Source organism: Argentina silus (assembly GCF_951799395.1).
Source record: "Argentina silus genome assembly, chromosome: 20".
Classification (NCBI taxonomy): domain Eukaryota; kingdom Metazoa; phylum Chordata; class Actinopteri; order Argentiniformes; family Argentinidae; genus Argentina; species Argentina silus.
The window spans coordinates 13520600-13547434 of NC_139674.1; the positions used below are offsets into that span (position 1 = coordinate 13520600).

The window sequence follows — 26835 nt, forward strand, 5'->3', positions numbered from 1 at the left end:
GTTTCACGACCGTACGATGCTGACGTCACAAGTGGAATCACGTAACTCAATCCATTTCTGGAGTGTAGTTCTCAACAAAATGGCTGTTTATGACCCAGAAGATGTGTGTGTGTGCGTGTGTGTGTGTCGGTGGCTAACCTGGTCTGCCAGTGAAGTGGACAGCATGCTCATCAGCTCCCTTTCTGCTGTCAACCTCCACATCTGCTCCCACCTGAGCTTCCTCAGCCGGTCCAACAGCAGCAGAATCACCCCTGGAACACACACACACACACACACACACACACACACACACACACACACACACACACAGACACAGACACAGACACCCACACACACACACCCACCCACACACACCTCAGTAACTCTATGAAAACATTGATTTATATCTGGTAGGTGTCGTCCCGTCCCCCGTCCCCCGAGGGGATAGCTGCTGTCCATTTGTGTGGAACGATGTTTTCATTGTAGCAGAAGGTCAGGGTGTGTGTGTGAAGGCACAGACACATAGGACCAGAGTCTATGTCCACATTACAATACACTCCTGGTGAAACAAACTGGAGATGTTTCAGTCTGACACACTTTCTTTTCCACAAACTTTATCCGCAAAACAACTACAATGAAAAATGAAAAACCTTCTTCTTAATACTTTCGGCAAACTCCTCTCGCGAATAAAAGAAAATGCTCTTGGCGTGCGCAAACAAGAAGAGAAAAATCCCCCCCGTTTTCAGAGAGAGAGAGAGAGAGAGAGAGAGAGAGAGAGGGAGAGAGAGAGAGGGAGAGAGAGAGAGAGAGAGAGAGAGAGAGAGAGAGAGAGAGAGAGAGAGAGAGAGAGTGAGATGGAGTGAATCATTTCTTGGATTGCAACAAACAAACTGTCCTCCAACCCCCTGCTGTGCACCATCTGGTGGAAAACGCAGCCGCCACAATGCTTACCGACGCTGAATCTCAACTCTGTCTGTGAAATTGCTGCTGTATGTAAGGCATGAGCAATAAAGCCGCCCACAGGTGTTCAGGGCACAGAGGTCATTTCATCTCCAGAAAACTCAACTCCCCGATGAGTCACATATATATACCGGTAGTTTGTGGGAGAGGAAAAAATAAATAGACCTTCATATTTGAGAGACTTATGATTGCCTCTCTGGTCTGTTCAAAATGGCTTACTGTTTCCCTCAGAAACGACTTATAAATTTGTCTGCTGTGAAATCCACCCGGCTCCTCCGGTATTAAGCCATAAAGAAAAGCGAACCACTGTTTGTTTTGGGTTATAGTCAATAAAAAGATTATCTTTATACTTCACAGTTCCTGCAAGAAAGCTGTATTGTGAAAAGCCCATAAGTCTCTCTGTGGAAAGGACCTTTCCTTTGTTTTGTTTTTTTGGGGGGGGGTATAAAAGGCAAAAAATAATAACATGTTGTAATGGAATCCAATCAATTTCACTATCAGCGGCTCTGCACGGCTTTCCCCCGAAATGATATGTTGCTTTTTCAAAAATACGTTTCCATTCGCTTTTAACAAACCCTGGTGGTTTATTGTGGCTTCTTGCATATTTCATCAATGTCACGGAAAAAAAGCACTTAACTCCCGTATGAAATACATTCTGTCAAGTCTGTCTGCGTGCTCCACTGTTAAGCCGCGAAAAGAGGAAAAGCCCTCGATGGTAAATGAAATCGGGAAAAAGCTTCAGAGCAATCAAAAAGTGTTCGCATCATCAGGGGCGAAAGCCCCCCCCAAGTCTGGACATGACTGAAATACATTCCGTCATTCTGTCTGCATGCTCCAGTCTTAAACCGTGCAAAGAAACGAGGAAAGTCCTTGATGATAAACGTCTTCATTTACATATCTTACATACCTGTCTGCATTTACATATTCTAAGTCTCAATCTATGTTTTTTGAAGAGCCCATAGGAGCACACTCAGCCTCACACAGAAGCCTCTGATTGGTGGAGATGACTCACCGGTGTTGAAGCCCCTCCCCAGGGCGGGCCAGGGCCGGTGGTTCTTCCACAGGTTCCCCAGGTACCAGTCACTCTGGTTCTCCACCAAACCCAGCACCTGCTGACCTGAGGACCACAAACAAAAAAACACTCATCATCAGTCTGTCTGTGTGTGTGTGTGTGTGTGTGTGTGTGCGCGCGTGCGTGCGTTGCTCCATAGAGTTCCGTAAGTAGAACTGCAGCAACTTGTCCATTGAGATTGCGTCAATAAGTTTCCACGGTGCTAAGAGAACAGAATCAGTTTGGAAACAATTGAAATGAATTGAACTGAACCAATAAGCGCCGCCGTCCCCGAGCCCCGGCACACAGCGGGGTTTACAGCCCGCAGACGCGAGCAGAGGTAGCAGACGGCTCATTATGGGATGTATCTGGGTCCTCTAGTTCAACGCACCGCAGGGATCGAAGCCTTTAATAAAACAGGCTTTAATGCATGTGACTCAACCAATAAGTCTTGAAAATGTGGGGTAAATGGTGCAAATTCAACTCAAGAAGGGACTCGCATGGGGCTGACTCTCTGAACGGGGAGACCAGGGTAAAGGAGGAGATGGAAGGGAAATTAAAGAGAGAGAGGAGAAGAAAGAGGGGAGGGAGGTGATCTGAGGAGGAAGGGATAGAGATAGAACGAGAGAAAGGGAGGAGTGGAGTGGTGTGAGCGGGGGTTCCTTGGGTGGGGGTGGTGGTGGGGGGGGGGGGGGGTTGAGGTGAAGGTGGGGTGGCTGGGCAGAGATATGGGGGGGGAAGAAGATAGGGGGAAAGAGAAAAGAGGAGATGGGGGAGGAAGAAGATAGGGGGGAGAGAGAAGACAGCAGATGGGGGGAGAGAGCAGAGATTAGATGGGGGAGAGAGCAGAGAGGAGATGGGGGAGAGAGCAGGGGGGAGAGGGGGGAGGGAGAAGATAGTGGTGAGGGAGGAGGGGGACAGATAGGGGTTAGGAAGGAGACAGTGGTGAGGGAGGAGGGAGAAGGGGGGAGATAGTGGCGAGAGAGAGGGAAGGGGGTGTAATGGTGGCAGCTTTAATGATGGCAGTAAGGAAGATTAATGAGAGACTATTGGAGGAGAGCAGCAGGGAGCAGACAGCCCTTTAGAAACCCTGAAAAACAAAGACCACCACTCTGCACTCAAGGTGACAACTGAGTGGGACAGTTAGGGAGGTCTAAAAACCAGCCAGCCCTCTGATAATGGCAGCCAGTTTAAAGGTGCTTCTCCTTGATTCAGTCTAATCAAAGCATTTTCCTACCGACTCTCAGAAAGACACACATATAGTGTACAGAGGAAGGACAATCTATGGTAAACAGTCATTTTGAGATTTCAGAGAGGGGAGTTGAAAGACTCGAAAGAGAATGACAGATTGCAGCTCCTTTAATTTTTAATTTTTTTTTTTACTTTTTGTTTTGCGCTTTCAAGAAGCCACAAGCAACTGTGACTAAATGAAAAAACGTGCGACCGTTTACCTCGGGATGCATCTCTAGACCTTAAGATCTCCGCTTTGCACTTGGCAGTCATAATAATAGAAATAATAAGCATGCTGGATGGGTGACATTAGTTTTACTTTGACTTGAAGACCTGAAGCCCAAACTATCCACCTTCCAGAACCACTCTCAAGCCCTCCTTTCTTCAGCCAGCCAACCATGACAGGCCGAAGAAAGACAAAAGACAAAATCGATACTCTTCTCCCAGCTTCTCGAAACAGAAAAAAAGAGATTCACGACATATGTCACTATGAAAATACCCATTTAAAAATACTAATACTAATACTTCTTTCAACCCTTCAAAAGAAACTTCCGGGCATGTGTCAAATTGTACAGTCTTTAGCCATATCCACCCAGTACAGTAGCTGATCTCATTTTCACACCTAATTAACCTCCATTGTTCTGTTTAGTGGGTGTATTGATCCTCTGATCTGACCTGTCACCATGGCTCGGGATAGAAGCCGATAAGGAGCCATTTACAGATAAGAGTTTGGACAGAATACAGTAGAAATTCGAACATAATAGTATGCATGCTTCGTTTCGCAGGGGTCTTCAGACAGCGGTCTTTAGCAGGCGATCCATACGCTATCTTCCAGCAGACAACCAGTTGAGGGGAAACTTATCGCTTCTTTATTTAATTAGCTGTGGCAAAGAGAGAGAGAGAGAGAGATCTCTATCTGGTCCGGGAGTTTTCTGCAGATCCACTGGCGCTGATACAGATGAACGCTGACCTCCAAGGTTGCCGGTGACAGCGTTCCCAGAATGACTCCTGTCTTCCTGACGCCTCCTCATCCTCTAACCGAGCGCCCACCTTCCTCCTGATAAGAACTCTCTCTCGGTGTTCGCTACCGTCGGTTTGTGTGTGTGTGATTGCCGAGTTTGCCTGTGTGTGTGTGTTGCTATTTTATTCTATTTCATTGTGTTCTATTCTATTCTCCATCAGCAGACTGTTTTAATATGTCTCAGGAACTCTAGAAAGTCAACGGACTTACGGAGACTGAAATTTGATTAAGAATACGCGGGAGGAGGATATGAAGCAATGGCAAACGGCAAGGCCGTACCTGTGTCCTTGGCGAAGTGATCAGATAAAAAGCGTCCCCCGCCACCGAACTTTTGATCTATCGGCTGAGTGAGTGAATACCTCATACACTTAAGAATGTGGTAATACAATTAAAGGTGCAATCTGTCATTCAAACAAAAACAAAGCGGGCTCCCTGCCACTTTTTGGGGTAAACAGCGGGACAGAGGGACAGGGCTGGAGAAATGTAACCACTCTCAATTTTATAGACAGAGCCTATTTATGGATGCAAGGACTGACCATCCATGAGATCAAAATGATAGTTTTAGCCATGTGTTGAAGCTATACAGAGTTTGTTGTCCCCCACGATGCAATGTAGCATTATTATTTACTGTTTTTTAAATAATATTGTTTAATCCTTGGAAATGAATCAAATAAAGCACTCCAAGCTCCGGTAACTTTCCAGCCTCCCTCAAACCCGTGGACTGCCTTCAAATAAACTCAAAGCTGTAAGAAGCAAGACTGATAATACAATTACATTTAAATAAGCATTACACGTTCCGGTAACTTTTCAGTCATGCGTTAATGAATAATTGTCACCAATTCACACAAGGAGGGGCACTACATAATCCCATGGGGGGAGAACATGTTTATTTTACACTTGATTAGAAATGCATTGTTTACAATGAATAAAGTGAAACACGCTTATATGTTGGGTTCTAGTGCTGTAAGACAGTTAAAACTAAGCTTCCGAGGCATTTAGAAGGTGTATCCTTCAAGAGTCGATGCTTCTATACCATTCATTTAAACGCTCCAAAAATAGATGGTACCAATTACAGACTGGCCCTTTAGGTGTTCGCGTGTCAAGGGCAGACAGTCAACTTTCAGCTGCCAAAACTGTCAAACTGTCACCTTCCATCCCTCCGTTATCCTGCAGATGGTGAGACGGAGAGAGATCAAGGGGAGGTATGATGTGAGACATGTCACCATGACCCATTTCTGTCTCGGGGAAGGCCGTCCTTGCTGCATAGCAACTACGCGACCGATCCAGCCCCGGCGTTCAAGGGGTTTCTCTCATATTCCGTATGTATCTTTCTCTCTTCTTGACTTCCTGGTACTATAACTCCAGCAGAGAGGAGTTGTTTCTCACTAAAACCAAATGAACGTCCTCTGGGTCCTTCAGAACTGAACGACGTGGCCGTTTAGAGGAGAAGATCTGGTAGTTAATCCAGTTAAGTAAGAGAGGATTTGGAGGAGTGGACACAATTCCAGAGGGTGCGACGGTTCTCCCTTTTAACGCCAACCTTCCATGAGAAAACGAAAATAACTTCTGAGAGAGAGAGAGCACGACAGAAAGAGAGAGAGAGAGACAGGGGAAGAGAGAGAGAGAGACAGAGACAGGGGAAGAGAGAGAGAGAGAGTGGGAGAGAGAGAGAGAGAGAGAGAGACAGAGAGAGGAAGAGAGAGAGAGGGAGAGAGAGAGAGAGAGGGAGAGAGAGAGAGACAGAGGAAGAGAGAGAGAGTGGGAGAGAGAGAGACAGAGAGAGGAAGAGAGAGACAGAGGAAGAGGGCGAGAGAGAGAGAGAGAGAGAGAGAGACACAGTTCACTGTGTGAGAAGCGCACAGGGCGAATGCTTTTGAAGGAATATACTTTGCATGAAAGTCTTTTTTATTATTCTGAAGGTGAGAATCAAAGGAATAGTGGACCTGTCAAGTTCTCAACGCCTTCCTGCAGCCCTCTCTCTCTCTCAACATCTAACCTCCCTCCGTCCCTCCCCCCGTCCCTCCAATCACCTAACCTGTGCTAACTCCCTTTCAGATCCTCTGACCTCTATTCTCAGTGAAATCTCCAGCACTGCTCTCAAGATTAATCAGCCTGCTCTGAGCAGAGAGAGAGAGAGAGAGACAGAGAGAGAAAGAGAGAGAGAGAGAGACAGACAGAGACAGACACAGAGACAGAGACAGAGAGAGAGAGAGAGAACTGCTATAAATGATACTGGTCGCAATTCTCTACATGTGCAGACAGAATGGGTTCACCCACACACACACACACACACACCGTCCTGTTTCCCAGGGTTCATGCCCCCAGCTCTACCCACAATGAACATCTGATGTATTTATTCTTTTGTGTTTCTCCCTCCCTCCCAAAACAGGGTCCTTTTTGCGGAGCGCTGGGGGGGGGGGGGGGGGCACTGACAGCTGATTTAGAGGGAGGGGAGCCGGACACTATATCTCTCTGCTTGCTCTGCAATGTGCTCTGCCACCAGGGGTAAGGGGGTAACCGTGCTCTGCCACCAGGGGTAAGGGGGTAACCGTGCTCTGCCACCAGGGGTAAGGACACCACAGAATACCGCACCAAACACCGTTTGTCCGAGAGAAGGAGGGGGGGAGCGTCCGGCCCCCAGGATGAGCGACAGCGCGGCCCTCTATCAGTCCTCTATCTGTCGGCTATGACTCATCGGATATGAATAAAAATCTCATCGTCAAAGGGAGAGGGCTTCATATCTGGGTTACATGAGTCATGGAGGGTAGGGGAGGGAGGGAGGGAGGGAGGTAGGGAGGGAGGCGTCACGCCATGTCACCCATCACAACCTCCTATGAGGGAGATTCACTAGGTGGGGTGTAGCGTTTCAACCGACACATCGGTTGCGAATCGGTCCGAGCCTCTACGATATGGCTGCAATCAGCCGTCACAGATGGCGTTATTAACGTGCTCGGTTTCATTTTGGGAAGCGTCTTCCCAACTCTCTTACTTCGCCTTTGCCATCAACCGTAAAACATCCAAAAGCAGCCCAGGTGTTTTTTGCTTTCACAGCCACACGAGGCGCATATCAGGATCAGGCTGTTATTGGACTGGGCTGTTTATTGGGAGTTTTACGGTATCTGCTCTGTTCATCCAACACATCATCACACATCAGACCCCCCCTCTGTTTGAAACCGCTTTGTTCCAATTCCATGAGCTGTCTCATCCAATCCAACACCGGGAGGTGTACAGTAAAACTCATTCTGATTGGGTCCCAGGCCACCCAATCGTCTGCTGTCAGTGGCGTGTTAGTCGATGCTTATTGGATGGGACAAGGCAGGATGGAATGGGACTTGGGCAAGCGGCATTTAGCCGAGGGGGGGGGGGGGGGGGGGGGGGGGGGGCATGTGAACCGCTCTACCTGTCTTTCCGATGGCGTTGAGATGTGTTGAGCGTATTTTGCTGCGTATTTTGAGTTCAGGGCGGGAAGGTGACAGCGGTTAAAACCACTTTAGATCCTAGAGGTCAAAGAACGCTGACACCGGATTGTAAATTGCCTGCGGTGGAAAGTGACAAGATGGAGGCTGGAACCCTTTAAGCTGGACCAACGCGTCACTGAAGATAGATGGTCCCCCCTCTATCAAGGCCCAGAGTTGAATAATGAACTGATTATCTAGAGATCTGAATTCCAAGGTGATTCTCTCCACCAGAGATACTCTCCTCCCTCCCTCCCTCCCTCCCTCCCTCATCTCCTCTTCTTTCCCTCCTCTCTCTCAGCCTTCCTGAGGAGAAGTGGAGCTTATCAGAGAGCACACCCACTCCGCCTCATTAACAGTCCTGATTAATACGAGCCAGCATGGCTACATTCAGCCCCAGGGGAGGCTGGCGGAGGTAGAAATCGGAGGACGGGCTCATGGGAATTCTACCTCCGCCAGCCTCGACACCACAAACATCCACAGAAGGGGCTGTATGAAATGTGTATGACATCGGGATTGTGCAATATATGTATTTTGAATATGGCGTGTGTAATGTACAGTGTTTATTTTGGATACAGTAGCAGTACTGTGTGTCTAAGACAATTTTCCAGTGAGGCCTTGCATAAATCCTGTGTGTGTGTGTGTGTGTGTGTGTGTGTGTGTGTGTGTGTGTGTGTCAACCCATTCCGTCTGGAGTTGAATAGAGCACATAAAGAATTGCGACCAGTGTCATTAATAGCAGCAGGCAGATGTGCTCTTGTGTGTGTGTGTGTGTGTCTGCGTCAAGCGCGTGTGTGTGACTGTGTGTGTGTGTGTGTGTGTGTGTGTGTGTGTGTGTGTGTGTGTGTGTGCGTCAAGCTCTTCCATCAAATCCTCATTCTTTTCCCCAGTCTCAGTTTCACAGCGCAGTGTCTAACGTCAGGCATTCTGCACACTCCCCTCACACACTCCCCTCACACACTCCTCTCTCTCACACACTCCCCTCACACACTCCTCTCACACACTCCCCTCACACACTCCTCTCTCACACTCCCCTCACACACTCCCCTCACACACTCCCCTCACACACTCCCCTCACACACTCCCCTCACACACTCCCCTCACACACTCCTCTCACACACTCCCCTCACACACTCCCCTCACACACTCCCCTCTCACACTCCCCTCACACACTCCCCTCACACACTCCTCTCTCACACACTCCCCTCACACACTCCAGTCACACACTCCCCTCTCACACTCCCCTCACACACTCCCCTCACACACTCCTCTCTCACACACTCCCCTCACACACTCCCCTCACACACTCCTCTCACACACTCCCCTCACACACTCCCCTCACACACTCCCCTCACACACTCCCCTCACACACTCCCCTCACACACTCCTCTCTCACACACTCCCCTCACACACTCCCCTCACACACTCCTGTCACACACTCCCCTCACACACTCCCCTCACACACTCCCCTCACACACTCCCCTCACACACTCCTCTCTCACACACTCCCCTCACACACTCCCCTCACACACTCCCCTCACACACTCCTCTCTCTCACACACTCCTCTCTCTCACACACTCCCCTCACACACACTCCCCTCACACACACTCCCCTCACACACTCCTCTCTCTCACACACTCCTCTCTCTCACACTCCCCTCACACACTCCCCTCACACACACTCCCCTCACACACTCCCCTCACACACTCTCTCTCACACACTCCTCTCTCACACACTCCCCTCACACACTCCCCTCTCACACACTCCCCTCACACACTCCCCTCACACACTCCCCTCACACACTCCTCTCTCTCACACACTCCCCTCACACACTCCTCTCTCTCACACACTCCTCTCCCAGATCACGGCTGAAACACGCCGTTCCATTATTGATTGAGCTCAGCAGCACAATCTGGCCCAGCGGTACTCACACATGTACATCTGCTATCTAATGCTGCTCTCACATCACACATCACCCACAGAGCACTTAAACCTCTAACCAGGAGACATCAGGATTCATGTTCATGTATAGCATATATATATATATATATATATATATATATATATATATATATATATATATATATATATATATATATATATATATATTTTTTTTTTTTTTTTTTTTTTTTTTTTATGAAAGCTAGTCAAAGCTACGAAGAGTGGTACAGATTTTATAGCATTTATACATGGGGGGGGGGGGGCGGGGGGTTGCAGGTAGACATCTGATGGACCTGTTGTAAAGCGTGGAACGGAGTGGTGGCATGGTGTCATACATCGGAGGACGGGCTCATTGTGACGCGTGGGACGGAATGAGGAGCGGTGTCTGTCGAACGCGACGTGTTTCGACGGCGTCCGTCACCGCGCTCCGTGCGTTACATCATCATCGAGCCCCGTCCCAGATTTCAGACTCCGCCGTCATACATATGCAGTAGTCACTTCTGGCTGAACTTTCAGGAGTGTTCTTGTGCTGCTCTGTGACGTGGTTTACACAACCGCCACTAGGGGGAGACACCTTTACAATTCTCTCCCTCAGAAGGATTTGGGATTCTCAACATGGAGCCTGCCGGTTTCTCTTAACATAATTAAGCAATTTCTATTTCTATAGTTTATACGTTGTTACCCTCTAGTGTTATAAAATAGCCAGTTGTTTGGTTTATGGTAAAATGTGACAGAAAAGCTATCGCCCCCCCGAGGTGAAACTGGTAGTAATTACAGGTTGTGCTGAAGATAGAGAAAAAGAGAGAGGGAGAGAGAGAGAGAGAGAGAGAGAGAGAGGGAGTGCGTGCGTGTGCATGATAAATCCTATTCATGAGGCTTGTTTGTTCCAAACACTGGCTTGCTGCTGGAGTAAGACCCTGGTTCAGTCAACATTGTGATGAGACTCCTCACCGGTTTGGGTAATGGCATTCCGAGCTGGAGCTTAGAAACACGCTGTGAAAGCTGGAGACCTTCCTTATCAACCCCCAACCACACACACACACACACACACACACACACACACACACTGCACCTCGCCAAGGACGGGCAGAGTTCTGTGGGCCTGGAGGCTATGCACTACTCCTGAGATCTTATTAAGATGGGGGTGAGGTAATACACACAGCACACCTACACACACACCTACACACGCATGCGCGTACACACACGCACGCACGCACGCGCGCACACACTCACACACCTACACACGTGCACACACACGAGCGCCCACCTTCACACACACACACACACACACACACACACACACACACAGACACACACAGACACACACAGACACACCTCCCCTCGTCACCTCCACAAAGCACCTTGACTTTGACACCTGTCCCGATCCTTCCTGAGGCATGCGACCTTAAAGGCCTCAATTTGTCATGAGGAACCGGGTCATTCATAGTAGACCCCCACGGGGAGGCTAGGGCGTACAGTATGGGAAGATCGGACACACATCTACACACACACACACACACACACACACACACCGCATCAATGAAATACAAGAGCCCGGAGCGCAGCGGTTCTCATCTCCCACTTACCCACATCCTCCCCCTGCGACGTGATTGGGTGATTAGCATTTGGGATTCCCCTCGAGGAGTCTGAAGTGAGCCAATCAGTGTATAGTGAAGGGTGAGATCCTAAACATGTCATTTGTCCCTCCGTGTCACAATAGCCAATCAGAGGACATAAGTGGTCCCCGGCGAACCTCCGTTCTCCCTGATTAGCCTGGATCGGAGAGGCAGGCGAGGGTCTCATCCGAGGGTCTCATCCCCTGTCACTCTGAGAGAGGTATGTGTGTGTGTGTGAGTCACATGCACAGCGTGACTCACACCGAGACAGACACACACACACACACACACAGCTGGCGGTGAACAAGGTCAGTTCCTGGGCGCGTGGGCGGGGAGAGAAGGACACGCAGCGCCCGGTGATGGAGAGAGAGATAAAGACGGCAGACCACGACCCATAATCACATTCAGCACGGAGAGAAGAGGAGGAGGAGGAAGAGGTGGAGGTGGAGGAGGAGGAGAAGGGGGAGGAGGTAGAGGAAGAGGAGGAGGAGGAGGGCGAGGGGGAAGAGGAGGGGGAGGAGGTAGAGGAAGAGGAGGAGGAGGAGGGTGAGGAGGAGGAGGAAGAGGAAGGGGAGGTGGGGGAGGGGGAGGAGGAGAGGGAGGAAGAGGATGCTGAGGAGAGAGAGAGAGAGAGGAACAGACAGAGAGTGTGAGAGAGAGAGAGAGAGAGAGAGAGAGAGTGAAAAAGACACACACAGAGAGTCACAGTAACAGCAGGGGCATGCAGCATCAGCAGCATCAGCAGTACTAGCAGTACTAGCAGCGCGGTCCAAACACTTCAATATTTGACTTTCAGAGAATCCAAACACCCTTAATCCAAAACCAATACGCCTGCTTTTTACCCTCCTATCATAGGATGATTCCTGTGACGGATCAAACGCTTTAGTTTTGAATTCCTCGGGTTGCTCACTGCAGAGACGACGGCAACACCGTACTATCGCTGAATCCACATCCACACCCACAGCTGTTACTGGGTGTGTAGCAGCAGACTGCAGCACCCCCTGTGGGGTGGGAGGGTGTGACAGTGTGGTGCTGGGTTCTAAAGTGAGACGGGGGGGGCAGTCGGTGGAGGGGGGGGTGTAGGAGGGAGTTCCATGGGAGTCAACTCCTAATTAAGATTGATCCCCCCGCCCCCCCCACTGCCACCCCCCTGCAGTGTACTCTGGGACAGTAGCGCTCGTAAATCTCGGGAGTTCCACCCCCTCGCTTGCTCCGCTCCACTCCCCTCCCCTCCCCTCCCCTCCAACCCTCCATCCCTACTCTCCCCCCCTCCCCTCCCCAGCAGACCCCCCACCATTCCTGGGGCCAGGAGGAGAGCTGGACTCCCTGACTGGTTGAGGGATGGGAGCTGAGACCAAGCCAGAAAAGGAGGCTCTTCCGTGGAGGACAGCCGGCGAACCCCCCCCCTCCTCCCCACCCCAGGACTGATCAACCTTCTGGAAGTCCCGCATTTATCGCTGTCTGTTCACTTAGTTCTCCAAAAGCTCGACTTTTTTTCTTTTTCCTGGAACTGGCAAGCTGGGCAAAACTATTTCTATTTGCCTCCAGCCGACCGTCCCTTCAGCTCTGAACACACGGATCACCGCTGCTCATTTGGACCCAGTCTACCACTTATGAATGCTAGCAGTAGACAAGAGTAGAGAGGGTTGTGTGTACACACACACACACACACACACACACACACACACACGCGCACGCACAAGCACACACAGGCACACGCGCACACACACACACAGGCACGCACACACACACACGTGTGTGTGTGTGCCTGCCTGGGATAAAACACAGACAGGCAGAGAGAGAGAAAGAGAAAGAAAGAGAAAGAAAGAAAGAAAGAGCGGGAGCAGAACAGAGCAGGAGGTCAAACTCTGGACAAATTCACAGGGCTTACAGTCTGGCTGGCCTTTCACACGGCCGGCGTGCTTTTGTCACCAGCTGACAATAAAGATATTATTCCTCCTCTCGTCTCGGCGGCCCTGTGGGCCAGAGGCAGCCAGATAGTCATGGTAACGACCGCGCCTCAGCACCGTCTCAAAACAGCCACTCGATGGCGGGAAGGCCCGAGGAGCAGCAGACAGCCAATAGGGAGAGACGTACTGCACGCGGGTTTCATCACCATTGCTCATTCCGTTACAGTGAGCCCGTCCTCCATATTTCTACCTCCACCAGCCTCCACCAGCCTCCCCCTGCTCTCTACTATACCACAGACCAACCTGGTCTGGACCAGATCTGAGAAAAGAAACAGACTTCATCCGGCTGCATGGTTTCCCAGACGCAGATTAAACCCTAATCCCAGACTAAACATGCTCCTTCCACGGGATTGAAAACGGGATTTAGGAGCAGGACTAGAGACTGAACCTGCGTCCGGCGAAAACCAGGGGCGGGGAGATATCCGAGGGGCGTACTACTATTAGCAAAGTTACCTGTGAACTTGTGAAAGACGGCCCACAGTTCGGCGATGTCCGTGGCGAAGGTGATGTCGGTGTCGAGGACGATGACCCGCTGCAGGTCCGAGGGGAGGGTCTTGGTGAGGACCAGCTTCATCAGGCCGTAGATGCCGGAGTAGTGCTTGTTAGGGATCCAGGACACCTCTGACTGGAACGGAGAAGGGGCACAGCGTCACCACACACCCACACACACACCCGCCTAGCTCTGACCTCACTGTTGTGTTGTCACACGTCCTGGGATACGGGCTTGTGTACACACGCGCACACACACACACACACACTCACGCACACGCACACACACACACATATACACACAGCGTCTGTGTACGACAGCCAGGACCATGAAAGTCTTACCTCGCAAAGCTCTCTTCTGAAGAAAACCCAACAGAACACATTGGTAGCACAGTACAGGGAACACAACAACAGCCGAGGACACAGACGCAACAATAACATCATTAGCAGAACCACGCATCGCCATAACATCGCCCATCCACAACGCCACCGGTCCGAATGAGAGAGTCACAAGAGAACAGCAGAAACCTCAACAAGTACGTGACGCAAAACACAGTTTGTCCAAAAACTCCCTAGTGTGTGAAACTACAAAACATTATTCCAAGTGTATGAAAAGTTTACCCCCCTACAATGACAACTTAGGTAAGTGTTGCTGGGCACGTAACAGTGTAGCGGGCCTCCAGAATCCACAGTACAAGGTTTCACACTGCTCTGAGACGCCCTGGGACTTCTCGCCAGATAATGAAAAGACAGGGAGAATAAGCTGTGAATGTTAAATACTGTTGTGTATGGGCTCTGCTGTTATAATGATGGCAGCTCTATCCCTGTGTGTGTGTGTGTGTGTGTGTGTGTGTGTGCGTGTGCGTGTGTGTGTGTGTGTGTGTCTCACCTTGAGTTCGTCAGCGTCGTAGAAGTCCACGCGGACGGCAGGGACCATCCAGGTGTGGAAGAGGGAGGCCAGGATCTGCTGGGCGATGGAGTCGGTGATGAAGTGGAAGTGGAGAGGGTTCCGCCTATGGAACACACACACACACACACACACACAGGTACACACACACACACACACACACACAGGTACACACACACACACACACACAAACAGGTACACACACACACACACACACAAACAGGTACACACACACACACACACACACACACAAACAGGTACACACACACACACACACACACACATACACACGTACACACAGAATTAGATTTGTAGGGCACTTTGATACGAAACACAACATGTAACTCTAAATGGGTACGAACACGCCTGTGGTTCCATACAGTAAACATGACAACCGATTACGGCTGACGTACTCAACACACACACACACAACAACACGCCTGCTTTCATGTTGCACTCAACACACTCTTCTACACACCGCAGCAAAGGTGGACGCTGACACACATGAACAGCATACTGTATCAAATATGCAGTAGCTGCTAAGAAACACATCGCTGCTACATCCGCTATCCATCACTGCAGTCAGACATGGGCTGTTTCTGGACAGCCTGGCTGAGGGGGATGAGTCATCATCAGACCGAGGGGCCGGCCGGCCACACACACACACTACACGCAAACGTGAGCACACACACACACACGCGCATGCACGCATGTGCACACACACACTACACACACACCACACACTACACACACACTATAAACACACACTGTTACAACCCAGCTCGTTAGGGAAGCAACATAGAACCAGATGGACTTGGTAAAATAAAGTTATTTATTTAGGTTGTGTTCTTTACATGGTAAAAAGGTAAGAACGCAAGAGGCAACCGACAACAGGGCCTGTGGGTGCTGTTCAAATCAAACAAACAACTCTAACCAAAAGAGAGCTCCTACAAGGCGAGCGATAACTAAACTCTCTTTGTTTAAGCAAAATCAAAACGAAAACAAAACCTCACTGCCCCGCTTCATCGGTCAAAACTAAAATACATTCAAACCGCCACCCCTGCACCTAGTGTGACTAAACAAAAGGTACTTCTAAGTGTGTGTATAAGAGTGAAATAACGAATATCTATACCTGGCCCAGTGCCCAGATAATAGGCCAGTGCCTTGTTCACACCACAACCAATCCAATCACCCAACATCGGATGTCTAGCAATAACAAGAGGCACGGTGGAGCCCTGCTCAACAGAACACAGCCCCCGACTGACAAGCTGGCCAAACTTTTATACTGTCCGGATTGGTGCGCTGGACGATCCAATCAGGATCACCAATGACGCCAACCAGGAAGTGGCCGGAGCCTCAGAGCACTGAAAGAGATAAACACGGGGGAGGCGTCGGCTGCGGCCATAACACACACACACACACACACACACACACACACACACACACACACACACACACACACTAAACCACAGGCTGCGAGCCTGAGAGAGATAGCGCTCTCGTACTCCAATGGGAGTTAGATTACTGTTCCTGGAAATGGGAAGTTGTACTTTCTGATTAAACATGTATACGGAACATATTAGGAGAAAACCAAGGCCATGATCATCGTATCACTCCGGCTCTCCTGATGTTGTTATGAGGATATCAGCACTGGGTGTCTCACGTCAAATCCCTTCCGTCACTTCAAACAACTCGAGAAATTAATGTGTCAGAGCTGCGTTTCCGTTCCGTCGGGAAAGAGACATTTCATTGGCTCAGAGGCGTCAAACCGAGTCAGCGCTCAGGGTTGTCATACAAGCTCGTCATAACATAAACATAAGCATCTGGAAAGGGACACCCACCCGTCTTCGATGATCGATTTTAAAAATCGGGTTCCGGATTGATTAGAGACCACGGAGACTTCTGGCTTGAGAGACGTGTGATCTGATTCTATAACGCTCACGATAAACGACAAGGTGGTTGTTGTCACGGCTGAGAGTGGAGGCCGTTTCGTTGGGTCAAGCAGTGTACAATCATCCCATCAGGCTGAATAACCCCAGAGAGGGAGAGGGAGCCAAAGTGTGGGCCGCATTCGTCTTAAAACCTCTAAACAGAAGTCTGGTTTTCGCTTCCTAATGGGTTTAGAAACGGTCGGAAGGAGTGTTTGGTCGTTCCCCGGTCTATACTTGGGCAGCGCATCGCTACCTTAGGGTCAATACTTTCTCAAACTTATGCTACTCTTAAGTTTCCGATGGCAACTCTCCTAGCCCCCAATCTCAGGCAGGGCTGCTTTTAGACAGGGTGATTATATTACAGTAGACGGGCTCGACCGCAGAGAGAGAGAAAAATCCCAGTAAAGCACAGTCGTTAACCTCAAATTGCAGATACGCTCCCCGGAAAGAAAGAGTCTGGTTGAATGCTGCAGTCGGGTTGGTGCGGAACGATGCTTTCGAATACATGACATTTGATGCCCTGCGTGAAACCTCTCTTTTAATTTACACATCGAGCGACCTTCCTCCTCTTCTAGACGGTGGCGATCCACTGGGGCGCACGCTTTCATCAGCGCTCCTGGCGAGCTTTGACCCCCCCCTCACTACACTTTAGATGCGGCTCTTGCTCTTGCTCTCCCTCTTTCTCTCTCCCTCTCTTTCTCTCTGTCCTCCCTCTCTCTCCCCCTCTCTCTCTCTCTCCCCTCCCTCTCTCTCCCCCTCTCTCTCTCTCTCTCTTAATTCTGCTAATTGTTCTATTGCAATGGAGGCTGGCAGCCCAGTGGGAGGCGTAGGGAGGGAGGGAGGGAGGCAGAGGGAGGGAGAGAGAGGGGGGGGGGGAGAGAGGGGGAGGGAGGGAGGCAGAGGGAGGGAGGGAGAGAGGGGGGGGGAGGGAGGGAGGGTTGATGCTGCTGGACTCTAAACAGGATGAGACTGATGTGCCAGGAGGGAAGCAGCATGACTGCTGCCCAGAGAGGAGAGAGGAAGAGGAGAGATGTCATCTTTCAGAGCGGACAGCATCACTCACACAGTGAGAGTGGACCTGCTGTGGTCTGCTGGGGTTTCCATCATGGAGGCCAGAGAGGAGGTGACACCAGAGGCTTTATTTACAGCACAGGACAATAACGCGGCTCTCAACCGCTTGACGGATGTTGTCCGGTTAACGTGTACGCGGTGAGGACTATATATCTTTTATATAAGGTGTTTCGAAGCGATTTTACAGCATATTCGATATTTAATCACAAACCCACTATGAATGAGGTGAGGAGTATATTGCTTAAGAAAGTGCTTTACAGGCCAGGGTCACTGGTTTAGATGAGGATAACATTTGAGGGCAGAGGAGTCGTGGCGTGATTCTCTAGGGAAGCTGAGAGCAGTGTGTGTGTGTGTGTCTAGCAGACATGGTCTAGGCCAGTCACGCATGTCTGACCCAGTAGGTCCTGGGAGACATACAGGTGCACATTTGTGTGTTATCCCTGCACTATCACACCTGATTCAACTCATCAGCCAATCTTAGAGCTGAGGATAGGCTAAACCAGTATTTCACAGAGGACCCAAAAGGGGTGCACTTTTTCCCCCTGAGCCCAGCACCTTATTCAACTGATTAACTCATTTAGTGCAGAGGGTGAATGAAGTCGCCCAAATTGTCAACATTCTAGAGTGCCGAGGGTGACTTTATTTCACCGGAAATGCATTAATGATGATGCTTCATTTTGTAGCCAATCAAGGTATCGTTGCTATGGCAGATACCACATAAAACACTTGGCACTCTAGGTGGTGATTGTTCCGGAATTCTTTGGCAGTGAGTGAGTTAAAGGCTTAATGATGAATTAATTAATTAATTACTTTGTTTGACAAATTCATTCATTCATTCATCATCAAGCCTTTGATCAGCTGAATGAGGTGTGGTTGTGCTGTGCTAGGGGAAAAGTGCATCCCCTTGGGTCCTGAAATACTGGTTTAGCCTGGTTTATCCTCTGCATTCAGACTCACAAACATGAGCCTGTCCAGTTCTGGCTTTGTCACAGACAAAAAAAAAACGTTTTTTTTTGGCAAAACAAGGGGTAAACATTTAAACATCCCGTCTGATTACACAACGCCTGGGGGTGGCACAATATTACCCATGCTGCTTAGCGACCGTCACCAAGGGAAAAGGTCATCCCTGTCTGAATCATCATCCAACGTCCAACGAATTATGGGATGGCAGGGTGTGGGTTTTAGTTTGAGTGTAGAACAACCTCTAAAAATCAACCCTGGTCTCATATGTGTGTACACTACAAGAACATTCTCCCCTTTTGTGCATTTTGCAAACATACTTAAAAATAGTAATAAATATTACAAGTGAATAAGCGTCGTCACGATTACCCGTGGTACTGTTCCTCACAGTTCTGGAGAGGGAATACCAATTCACAGAGAGAGAGGCCTGGGCGTAGCATTCTATCCGGCTAATTTTTCCAAAAATGTGACCAGCTTCTTGCAACTCGAGGGAGCGTTTTAGGAAAAATAAATACTCCCGAGCTCTCCAGCGTGTCTGTCAGCAGGAGTTCCAGTTCACTTCATAATTGTTTAACCGAAATCACCAGAACGGTGGTGATTAATTCACCTGCTTTTCCGCAGCTAATTAACGAGTCGTGCTGCTAACTCGGAAACCTGCTCCTCTCAGCGGCTGGTGACTGATTACTGATCATAGCTCACGACTGCATCCTCCGTCTTAATGCTACTGTGCCACGTAATAAACCGGAATAATAAAACACTCCAGATAATTCATGTTTACAAGTGTAATGGAACATACTTAATATTCATTGCTGTTCCATGTGTTGCGTCACGATGCCTCATATATTGTTTGTCACCAACAGTAAGCAAGTCTACGGAGAGTTGTGTCTCTGCACTATGGGGTTCTTGCATACTGCAGTGCAGGCCCAGGGAAATTTAGAGCGAATTTGAGCATGTCACTCAAATCGCATTACAGGGTTGAATTTATCAATGCAGGGATAACATGGGTCTCTGAGGGGTTTGGGGGTTTGGGGGTTTGGGGGGGGGGGGGTGGGGGGGAGTCCAGTGGGCCCTTTTCCTAGTGCCCACCACAGTGTGGGACTTTGTCAGGGAACACAAGGGGATGAGAACTGTGGAGAGAGGAGAGCTGGGGGCCATTCTCCCTCCAAGAGTTCACAGAGGTGCCGTTGCCAGGCAACAGAGAGTAGGCGGCAGGCGTGAGAGCAGCATATTCAGATTGGTGTGAAGGGAGGACTGCATTGAGGCCCAGCTGTGTGTGTGTGTGTGTGTGTGTGTGTGTGTGTGTGTGTGTGAGAGAGAGAGAAAGAAAGAAGTAAGATATAAAGAGACAAAGAGGAGTGAAAGACAAGAGACGTGTGTACCTGTGGAAAAGGACTGACTTCACCAACGTCACCACATCACGACTGGCATTGTATCCTGCACACACGATGGCCACGTGAATAGTCTAAGGAGATAAAGGAGAGAGAGAGAGAGAAAGAGAGAAAGAGAGAAAGAGAGAGAAAGAGAGAGATTATACTCCCTCACATCATTCAGTCGAAAGTAAAAAAAAAAAAAAAAAAAAAATTGCTTTGAACTCCGCTTGCGGAATTAACAGAAACACTTATCGCTGGTCTCGAAGCACAAAAGCACCATTTTGTTTCTGTAATTCCTTCTTCAGGGAGAGGTGTTTGTGCGCAGCATCAAGACCAAATCGCACATTTGAATATAGCCATTACCCTACTGTATCAGCGACAAGGGGAAGAGACTTGGCCATAAATACCACCATCAAACCAGCGGAAGACGGCCTATTGTCCTCCAGGAGCCAATCAGTCTAGAAGCAGAAGCATTACCTCAGGTCTGTAGTCCTTTCAAATTAGGCTAAATATACCATTATCAGGCTGTCTGTATTATCCCGCCGGGATTTGAGAGGAGACCGTCATCTGCTCCAGCTCCAAATATAGCCCAAAGTTCTTCTGCTGATCCGGCTTGACTCGTCAGGACTCACGTCCCGCTTTCCTCCCTCTCAAACCCGTCCTTCCCTCTCTTCCACTTGTCCTCTCTGCCTGTAGGCTCAGAGCGACCTGGCTTACTATCCAATCAGGGCCTTTTCTAAAGCTGGAAGGGAGAGGAGAGGAGCTGGAGGAGACTTTTAGGATTGGCCTGAAAAGAACTCCACTTAGTCTGTACTCTCTGGGCTTTTGTACAGCCGGAGAGATCATAGCGCCTTGGTTTACGACCAACAGACAGGCGGTGAGGTGTACTTCAAAGAGGGGAAGTGAGGAATTCTGAAATCGTAGCAGTGTATAAAGCACTGCAGTAAACCCCCTTCGCCTTTCAGAGGCTTGCCTCATTATCAGGCTGGCTGTGTCTGATGCAAATGTCAAAATGCTAAAAAGTTAAAAGTCAACTCATAAAAAAAACACAAAAGCAATTCAAATTGCTGCATCCACTTGAATGCCATTTGTGTCTGTGATTTGATTGTGTGTGTTTATGCGAGCGCTTCACGTTAACGGTGATGAGCACAAGATGGCTGCCTGTCAGGGAACAGGATGCCGGAAGGAGAATGTATTTTCTAAGAGAGAGGTTCTGATGAATCAGAGAGATGACTGTCAGTCTCTACCCTCTGTGCCCCACGTCTTTAACACACACTTGGGATTTGACTCCATCGACAGTGTGTGTGTGTGTGTGTGTGTGTGTGTGTGGCCATTTTGACAATTCCAATTAAACAAATGACTGTTCCAGACTCTCACAGACATGATGGGATGGGGCTGCATGCATGACGTGCCAACTAATCAAATTCCTTGCATGTTTCCAGCCAGTCACACCGTTGGGGAGAAATTGATTCATCACCCTGTGACCGAGCTCTGACAGCTGACTGGCCTTCTGGAGGGCCTGCTCCTGACTGGCTAATCCATGAGAAGGGCTTAAACCAGCCGTTCACCAGGTCCCACGGAGAGTTAATGAGGGGTTTGTGTTGGTGCTGAAGCAGCATGTTGTTATAGACCCTGACTACAGTATCATCAACATGGGGAATCTAAACTACAGAGGGTTTTATTGCACCGGTGCTAAAACCCCCATACAATTAGGATGACCTCTGACAGCCATTCAACTTTATTACCACATCAATATCATCATTGTCAGACTAAAGGAACTAACCATCATTGTCAGGCTAAAGGAAGCCAAGGCCAAGCTATAATACAGTGAAACCTTACACCTTTTTGCTTACGGTGGCCCAGCTTCTAGGGCCGCAAAATGCTTCTGTCTTCATGGTATATGACGTCTTGTGTCTTGCTGGCAGAGCATGGTGCTAGCGATGGCAGAGCATGGTGCTAGCGATGCTTAAATCGTGGGTTTAATCGTGGGTTTAATTCCAGCTGGGACTACATATATTAAACATTGATGTACTTACCGTACTGTAAGTGCATAGCATTACCACAACTGTGCAACATGATAATAGTGTCTGTGAATGTGTCTCTATAATCCAGAGTGAAACAACATGGCGGCACACAGTGTACCGGTTGATCTGAATCCCTCACCTCACACTTGTCCACGGGAGGCTGTTGGACACAGTCGGAGGAGGAGGCATTTCCAGCGGCACCCGCTTTCTGTCCCTCGTTGTCCCCTGTGCCCTCCTCCGAGTGGGTGCGGGACTGGTTGCCATGACGGTTGGCGTGGTGAGGATGTGCGGCTGCGGCTGCGGCGGCGGCGGCGGCGGCGGCGGCCGGGGGGCTCCGGGGCGGCTTGTTGAGCTCCCTTCGCAGGGCGCGGTTCTCCTCCTCCACCTCTCTGACCCGCAGCTCCAACGCCTGGCGCTCCCCGGCCCCGCCCACGAGCGCTGACGACACAGGCTCGAGGGGTGACAGGGGGAGGGGCTTAACTGTAGAGGCAAAGACATAGAAGAAGAGTTATGGTTAAGGTTAGGGTAGGAGTTAAGGTTAGGGGTTAGGGTTAGGGTAGGAGTTAAGGTTAGGGGTTAGGTTTCAGGATAGGGTCGTCCCAAGGATCCCACTTAGCACCTACTGTACCAAGGTACATGATAAGTAGGACATCGGTTTAGCGGAGATTCGTCAGGAAACTCAACTTTAGCTCAACTCACATCTGAACTTGAACCTCAACTGCTCACCATGAATCATTCATGTTGGTGAATGTTGGAAATTATAGAAAAAAAAACTGAACAAGAAATGCACAAGAGACACCTAATATTGCCTTGTCTCTGATTAGTGAAAAGTTTATCTTGCAGCCAAATATCATCATGTGCTAATTGGAGGCACAAAAAAAGCAGTCCGCCGAGTATCAGCCTAAATGGAGCGCCTGAGATTTCAAATTAGCAGTCAGGTCCAAGTGTTGATGCATCTCAAGCCTTGGAGTACACAGATACCATTCAATCAATATCCTTGATACTGAAAGCCAGGCTATACGTGCTCTGTGCTCTATTTTGAGGCAGTGGCAATTTCCCCACTCTCCTCAAACGGCTTCAGAGAGGCCCTGGATCTTTCAGAGTGAGAGAGGCAGGCTTCAGAGAGGCCCTGGATCTTTCACAGTGAGAGAGGCAGGCTTCAGAGAGGCCCTGGATCTTTCACAGTCAGAGAGGCAGGCTTCAGAGAGGCCCTGGGTCTTTCACAGTGAGAGAGGCAGGCTTCAGAGAGGCCCTGGATCTTTCAGAGTGAGAGAGGCAGGCTTTAGAGAGAGGATGTATGTAGCTCTCTCAACGAGTACATCTCAGCAACACCATCAGCTCCCTAAGGGGAGAGGCAGGCCTTGGATGGAGGCCATGCGAGAACACAATGGGCTCCCCGAACATACAAAGAGTCTGGGAGAAGCCAGCAGCAACAGACAACCATGGACGTTATAGCAGGAAGCCAGGGGGTGTTACAGCTCTTATCACATGTATTGATCAGATGAGAGAGATGGATCGGTTTCCTGTATGACATCATCAGTCATCTCAGCCCAAGCAAACAACGGAGCTTCCCACAGGGAGAAGGATGGAGGATGGCACAAGAGGGATGTGGAATGTCACACAAACTGCAAGAAAATAGGTATCCAAACACTAACCAGGCCCCTGGCAATTTATATAGTGGAGGTTTTCTTTGAATGTTGAGGAAATGGGAAAATGTAAGTTTCTGGAACCAGAGACAAAAACACATTTGTAAGGTAGACTGCGAGACCTGCTCCAGTTCCAATGGTTTCGAAAAGCAAGCCTATATTTCAAGAGAATGTATAAGTCACACGCAGTACAACGCTTCATCTTTCTTCAGTGGAGGCTGGACTTCATTTCAAAAGAGTTGAATTGCTTCAGTTTGAAAAGAACGAGAGCCTCCACATTTGTTCCTGAAAGGCGTCAAATAGGGGCTACAGTTCAGGAGCCCATCTTCTGCCTTGGGTTGATTTATTCACCGGCCAATAAGGGGCACAAACCTCTAAATGGAATGTCACCGTTGTGTTTCTGTGGAGATTTATCATCCCATGGTTGTGCTGTGGAAGGATATACACATGGGGCTATTAACAGAGCAGGCCCCACTAAAACCCCCTCCAAAAGAACCAAAGCACCTTCTGGACTCCATTTCATCCAAGCTGTAATTAATTTGCTGAATGGATTTGCTGGGTTTAATCCCACTGAACCAGCCTGAATGGCCATTTGTTTGCGGTGCTCAGAGATTGCACGTGGCATTTGCAGGACGGCAGATGCACCTGGTCTTCTGGCAAAGCCAAGCCAATTCATGTGGCCAACTGGCAAGGGGATATGCTATGTTTCGTAAAGCTTATCATCCGTGTGCATACTAACATGAGAAACTGTGAGAAACTGAGAAACTGATTTATTTCAGTTATGGGAATGACATTTATCTGTATCTGACAATGACATGAGACGACATGGGAGCAGCTCATCTCAAATATACCGTGGCATAGTACGTGAAATATTCACCTAGTATATGAATACTGCATGGCAAAAGCCTGCCATACGGAGTTAATGACATGTAAGGAGGCCATTTTGCAGAAATGCACAATGCATGATAGAGATGATCAAAACGAGCATATATTGGAACGGGTACAGAACACATCAGCTCTCCAAGTCAACTGGAGTTGAGCGGCCGGGCGGCCCGCGTCCTTAGCGGACACAACGGAACCTCTCCCCGCCCCCGACACGATAGTCGCTCAGGCCCGTTTGGACCGAGTGATTCATGGACTGTTTGGATGTTTTGCTCCCTGTGCGTTCATGTATGACAGATTTAATTGTCGTTGCCTGTCATGCTCCGTCCACAAATTCCCCCGGGTTGCCACGGAGACATCTGCCGAGGCGGTGGCGAACCATCCTTCATATGACAGCATCTGTTCACCTGACAAGCTGCATGAATCACCTGCCGCGGAGCACGCCAAACGGCGGCCATTTTGTCCAACCGCTCGTACAGTATGGGGATGCTGTCAGTGTTAAGAGACTGCTCGGTCTCCTTTTTTTTTTTTCAGCGGGTATTAAACCAGGTAACAAGGGGTATTTACCTCAATGAATTCAGTACAGTTGCTAACTATCTGGTACTAAATGGCACAGAGACGATTGAGTCAGGGAATCGAAAAGAAATAGTGAGTGTAATTAATATGTAATTACCAGGTAATAACGGTTCTACCCAGTATAGTACCTGCTTAATACCGGCCCAGGCTGTAAAAAAATAAAATAAAAAAGGGTTACCGACCACTTCCAAAATTAAGTTGGAGAATAAGGACAAGGGTTGTGTGGGAAAGGGTTAGTTTTATGTAATAATATTATTATTAATAATAATAATAATAATAATAATAATAATAATACTACATCTACAGTCATTTGTATAGCACTTTTCTAAGACCCAAAACACTTTACAATATGTGAATCAGAAGTGGAGAGTTTCTCCAGGGTTGCCTATGGCTCTGCCTATGGCTCTGCCGATGTCTCTGCCTGTGCCTGTGCCTATGGCTTGGCCGTGGGTGGCTGTGGAACACAGGGAGTACCAGGTGGAAAGGCGACGGAGAAGAGCAGGGGTTCTGTGTACCCAACAGAGGGTATATGTGTACCCAACAGAGGGTAGATGTGTACCCAACAGAGGGTAGATGTGTACCCAACAGAGGGTAGATGTGTACCCAACAGAGGGTATATGTGTACCCAACAGAGGGTAGATGTGTTGTGACACGAGGGGCTGGAATCTCAGACCTGGCTTCAGATGCTCAGCCCCAGTGTGTCGCTGCAGATCTGCATCAGATATGTAGATCTGTAGCAGAAGTGATCCGGAATCCCGCTTTTGTGACGAGGTAGCCCTGTCTGCGACTCCCAGATATAGGCCTCATACCATGAGGATGTCCTCTTAGAGTAGTGGTTTACGTCTGTGGTACCCATGCAAGTGGTCCTTGGTTCAAACCCCGCCGGCTACACGTGTAAAACTGTAGCGGTTAGCCTATGTCTCTGTTTTGCTATGTAAACATTACATTGAGGCATTAAGGCATTTAGTACTGATAAAGTGAGAGAGATCTTTGATCGTCAACGACACCATTGTTAAAAAGGAAAGCGAAACTGAAAGCGTTATGACGTTCCTCAGTGAATTCAGCATTTTGCGCATCTTGACATGAATAAACGTGAGTCGGGGTTTTGACACGGCAGTCCAGCGCCACACAGTCCTGGGGAGAACCCTGGGTATGCCAAATGACATCATTTGACATCATTGTTAAAAGCTAAATTGAAAGTGAAAGTGCTTTCATGTTCCTCAGTTAATTCAGCATTTTCACTGTATTTTTAGCGCATTGAATAAACACAAGTCGGTTTTGATAACGCCATCCAGTGTCACCTTGGTCAAAAACCCTGGGGAGAACCCTGGTATGGGAGTTCACTAGAGAAGATGACAGCTGCAACCCCACTCTCAGTCTCCCACTAGACATTCATTATGCTACATTACATTACATACATAATCAATTTGCTTAGTGTTCCTTAACCATTGTCTGTGGAGACTATCACTGCGTTTATCAAGCGTTATTTTACATGTTATCTTACAATGTCAGTTAAGTGCTGAGTTTAAAGATGAAGAGCTACGATTACAGGTTCAACAGCAGCTACAAACCAGGTCTCCCATGTGGAAGATGTAGCCCGCTGGTGCTTAACTCCCTTGGCTTGGGGAGCAAACACACGTTTCCAGGGTCTTGGTAGGTTTGGTAACATGACCGTGTTCGTGGTGATGTATACTGCCTATACACTCCTATGGCTGCAGCTCAATCCTCAATCTCTATGGTCTGAAGTGTTCAAGT

At 48.9% G+C, this 26835-nt stretch overlaps 1 protein-coding gene across 1 annotated transcript in view; it reads right to left on the minus strand.

Annotated features, from left to right (window-relative positions):
* large1 (LARGE xylosyl- and glucuronyltransferase 1) overlaps nucleotides 1-26835 on the minus strand; it is a gene marked incomplete at its 5' end in the record, with an annotated part of 43100 nt that overhangs the window by 12258 nt on the left and 4007 nt on the right. Inside the window, 6 exons of the mRNA XM_083692519.1 lie at nucleotides 139-251; nucleotides 1952-2056; nucleotides 13678-13849; nucleotides 14603-14726; nucleotides 19962-20044; nucleotides 22116-22456. Coding sequence (XP_083548645.1) covers nucleotides 139-251; nucleotides 1952-2056; nucleotides 13678-13849; nucleotides 14603-14726; nucleotides 19962-20044; nucleotides 22116-22456 — 938 coding nt within the window. The remainder of the gene's footprint in view (nucleotides 1-138; nucleotides 252-1951; nucleotides 2057-13677; nucleotides 13850-14602; nucleotides 14727-19961; nucleotides 20045-22115; nucleotides 22457-26835) is intronic.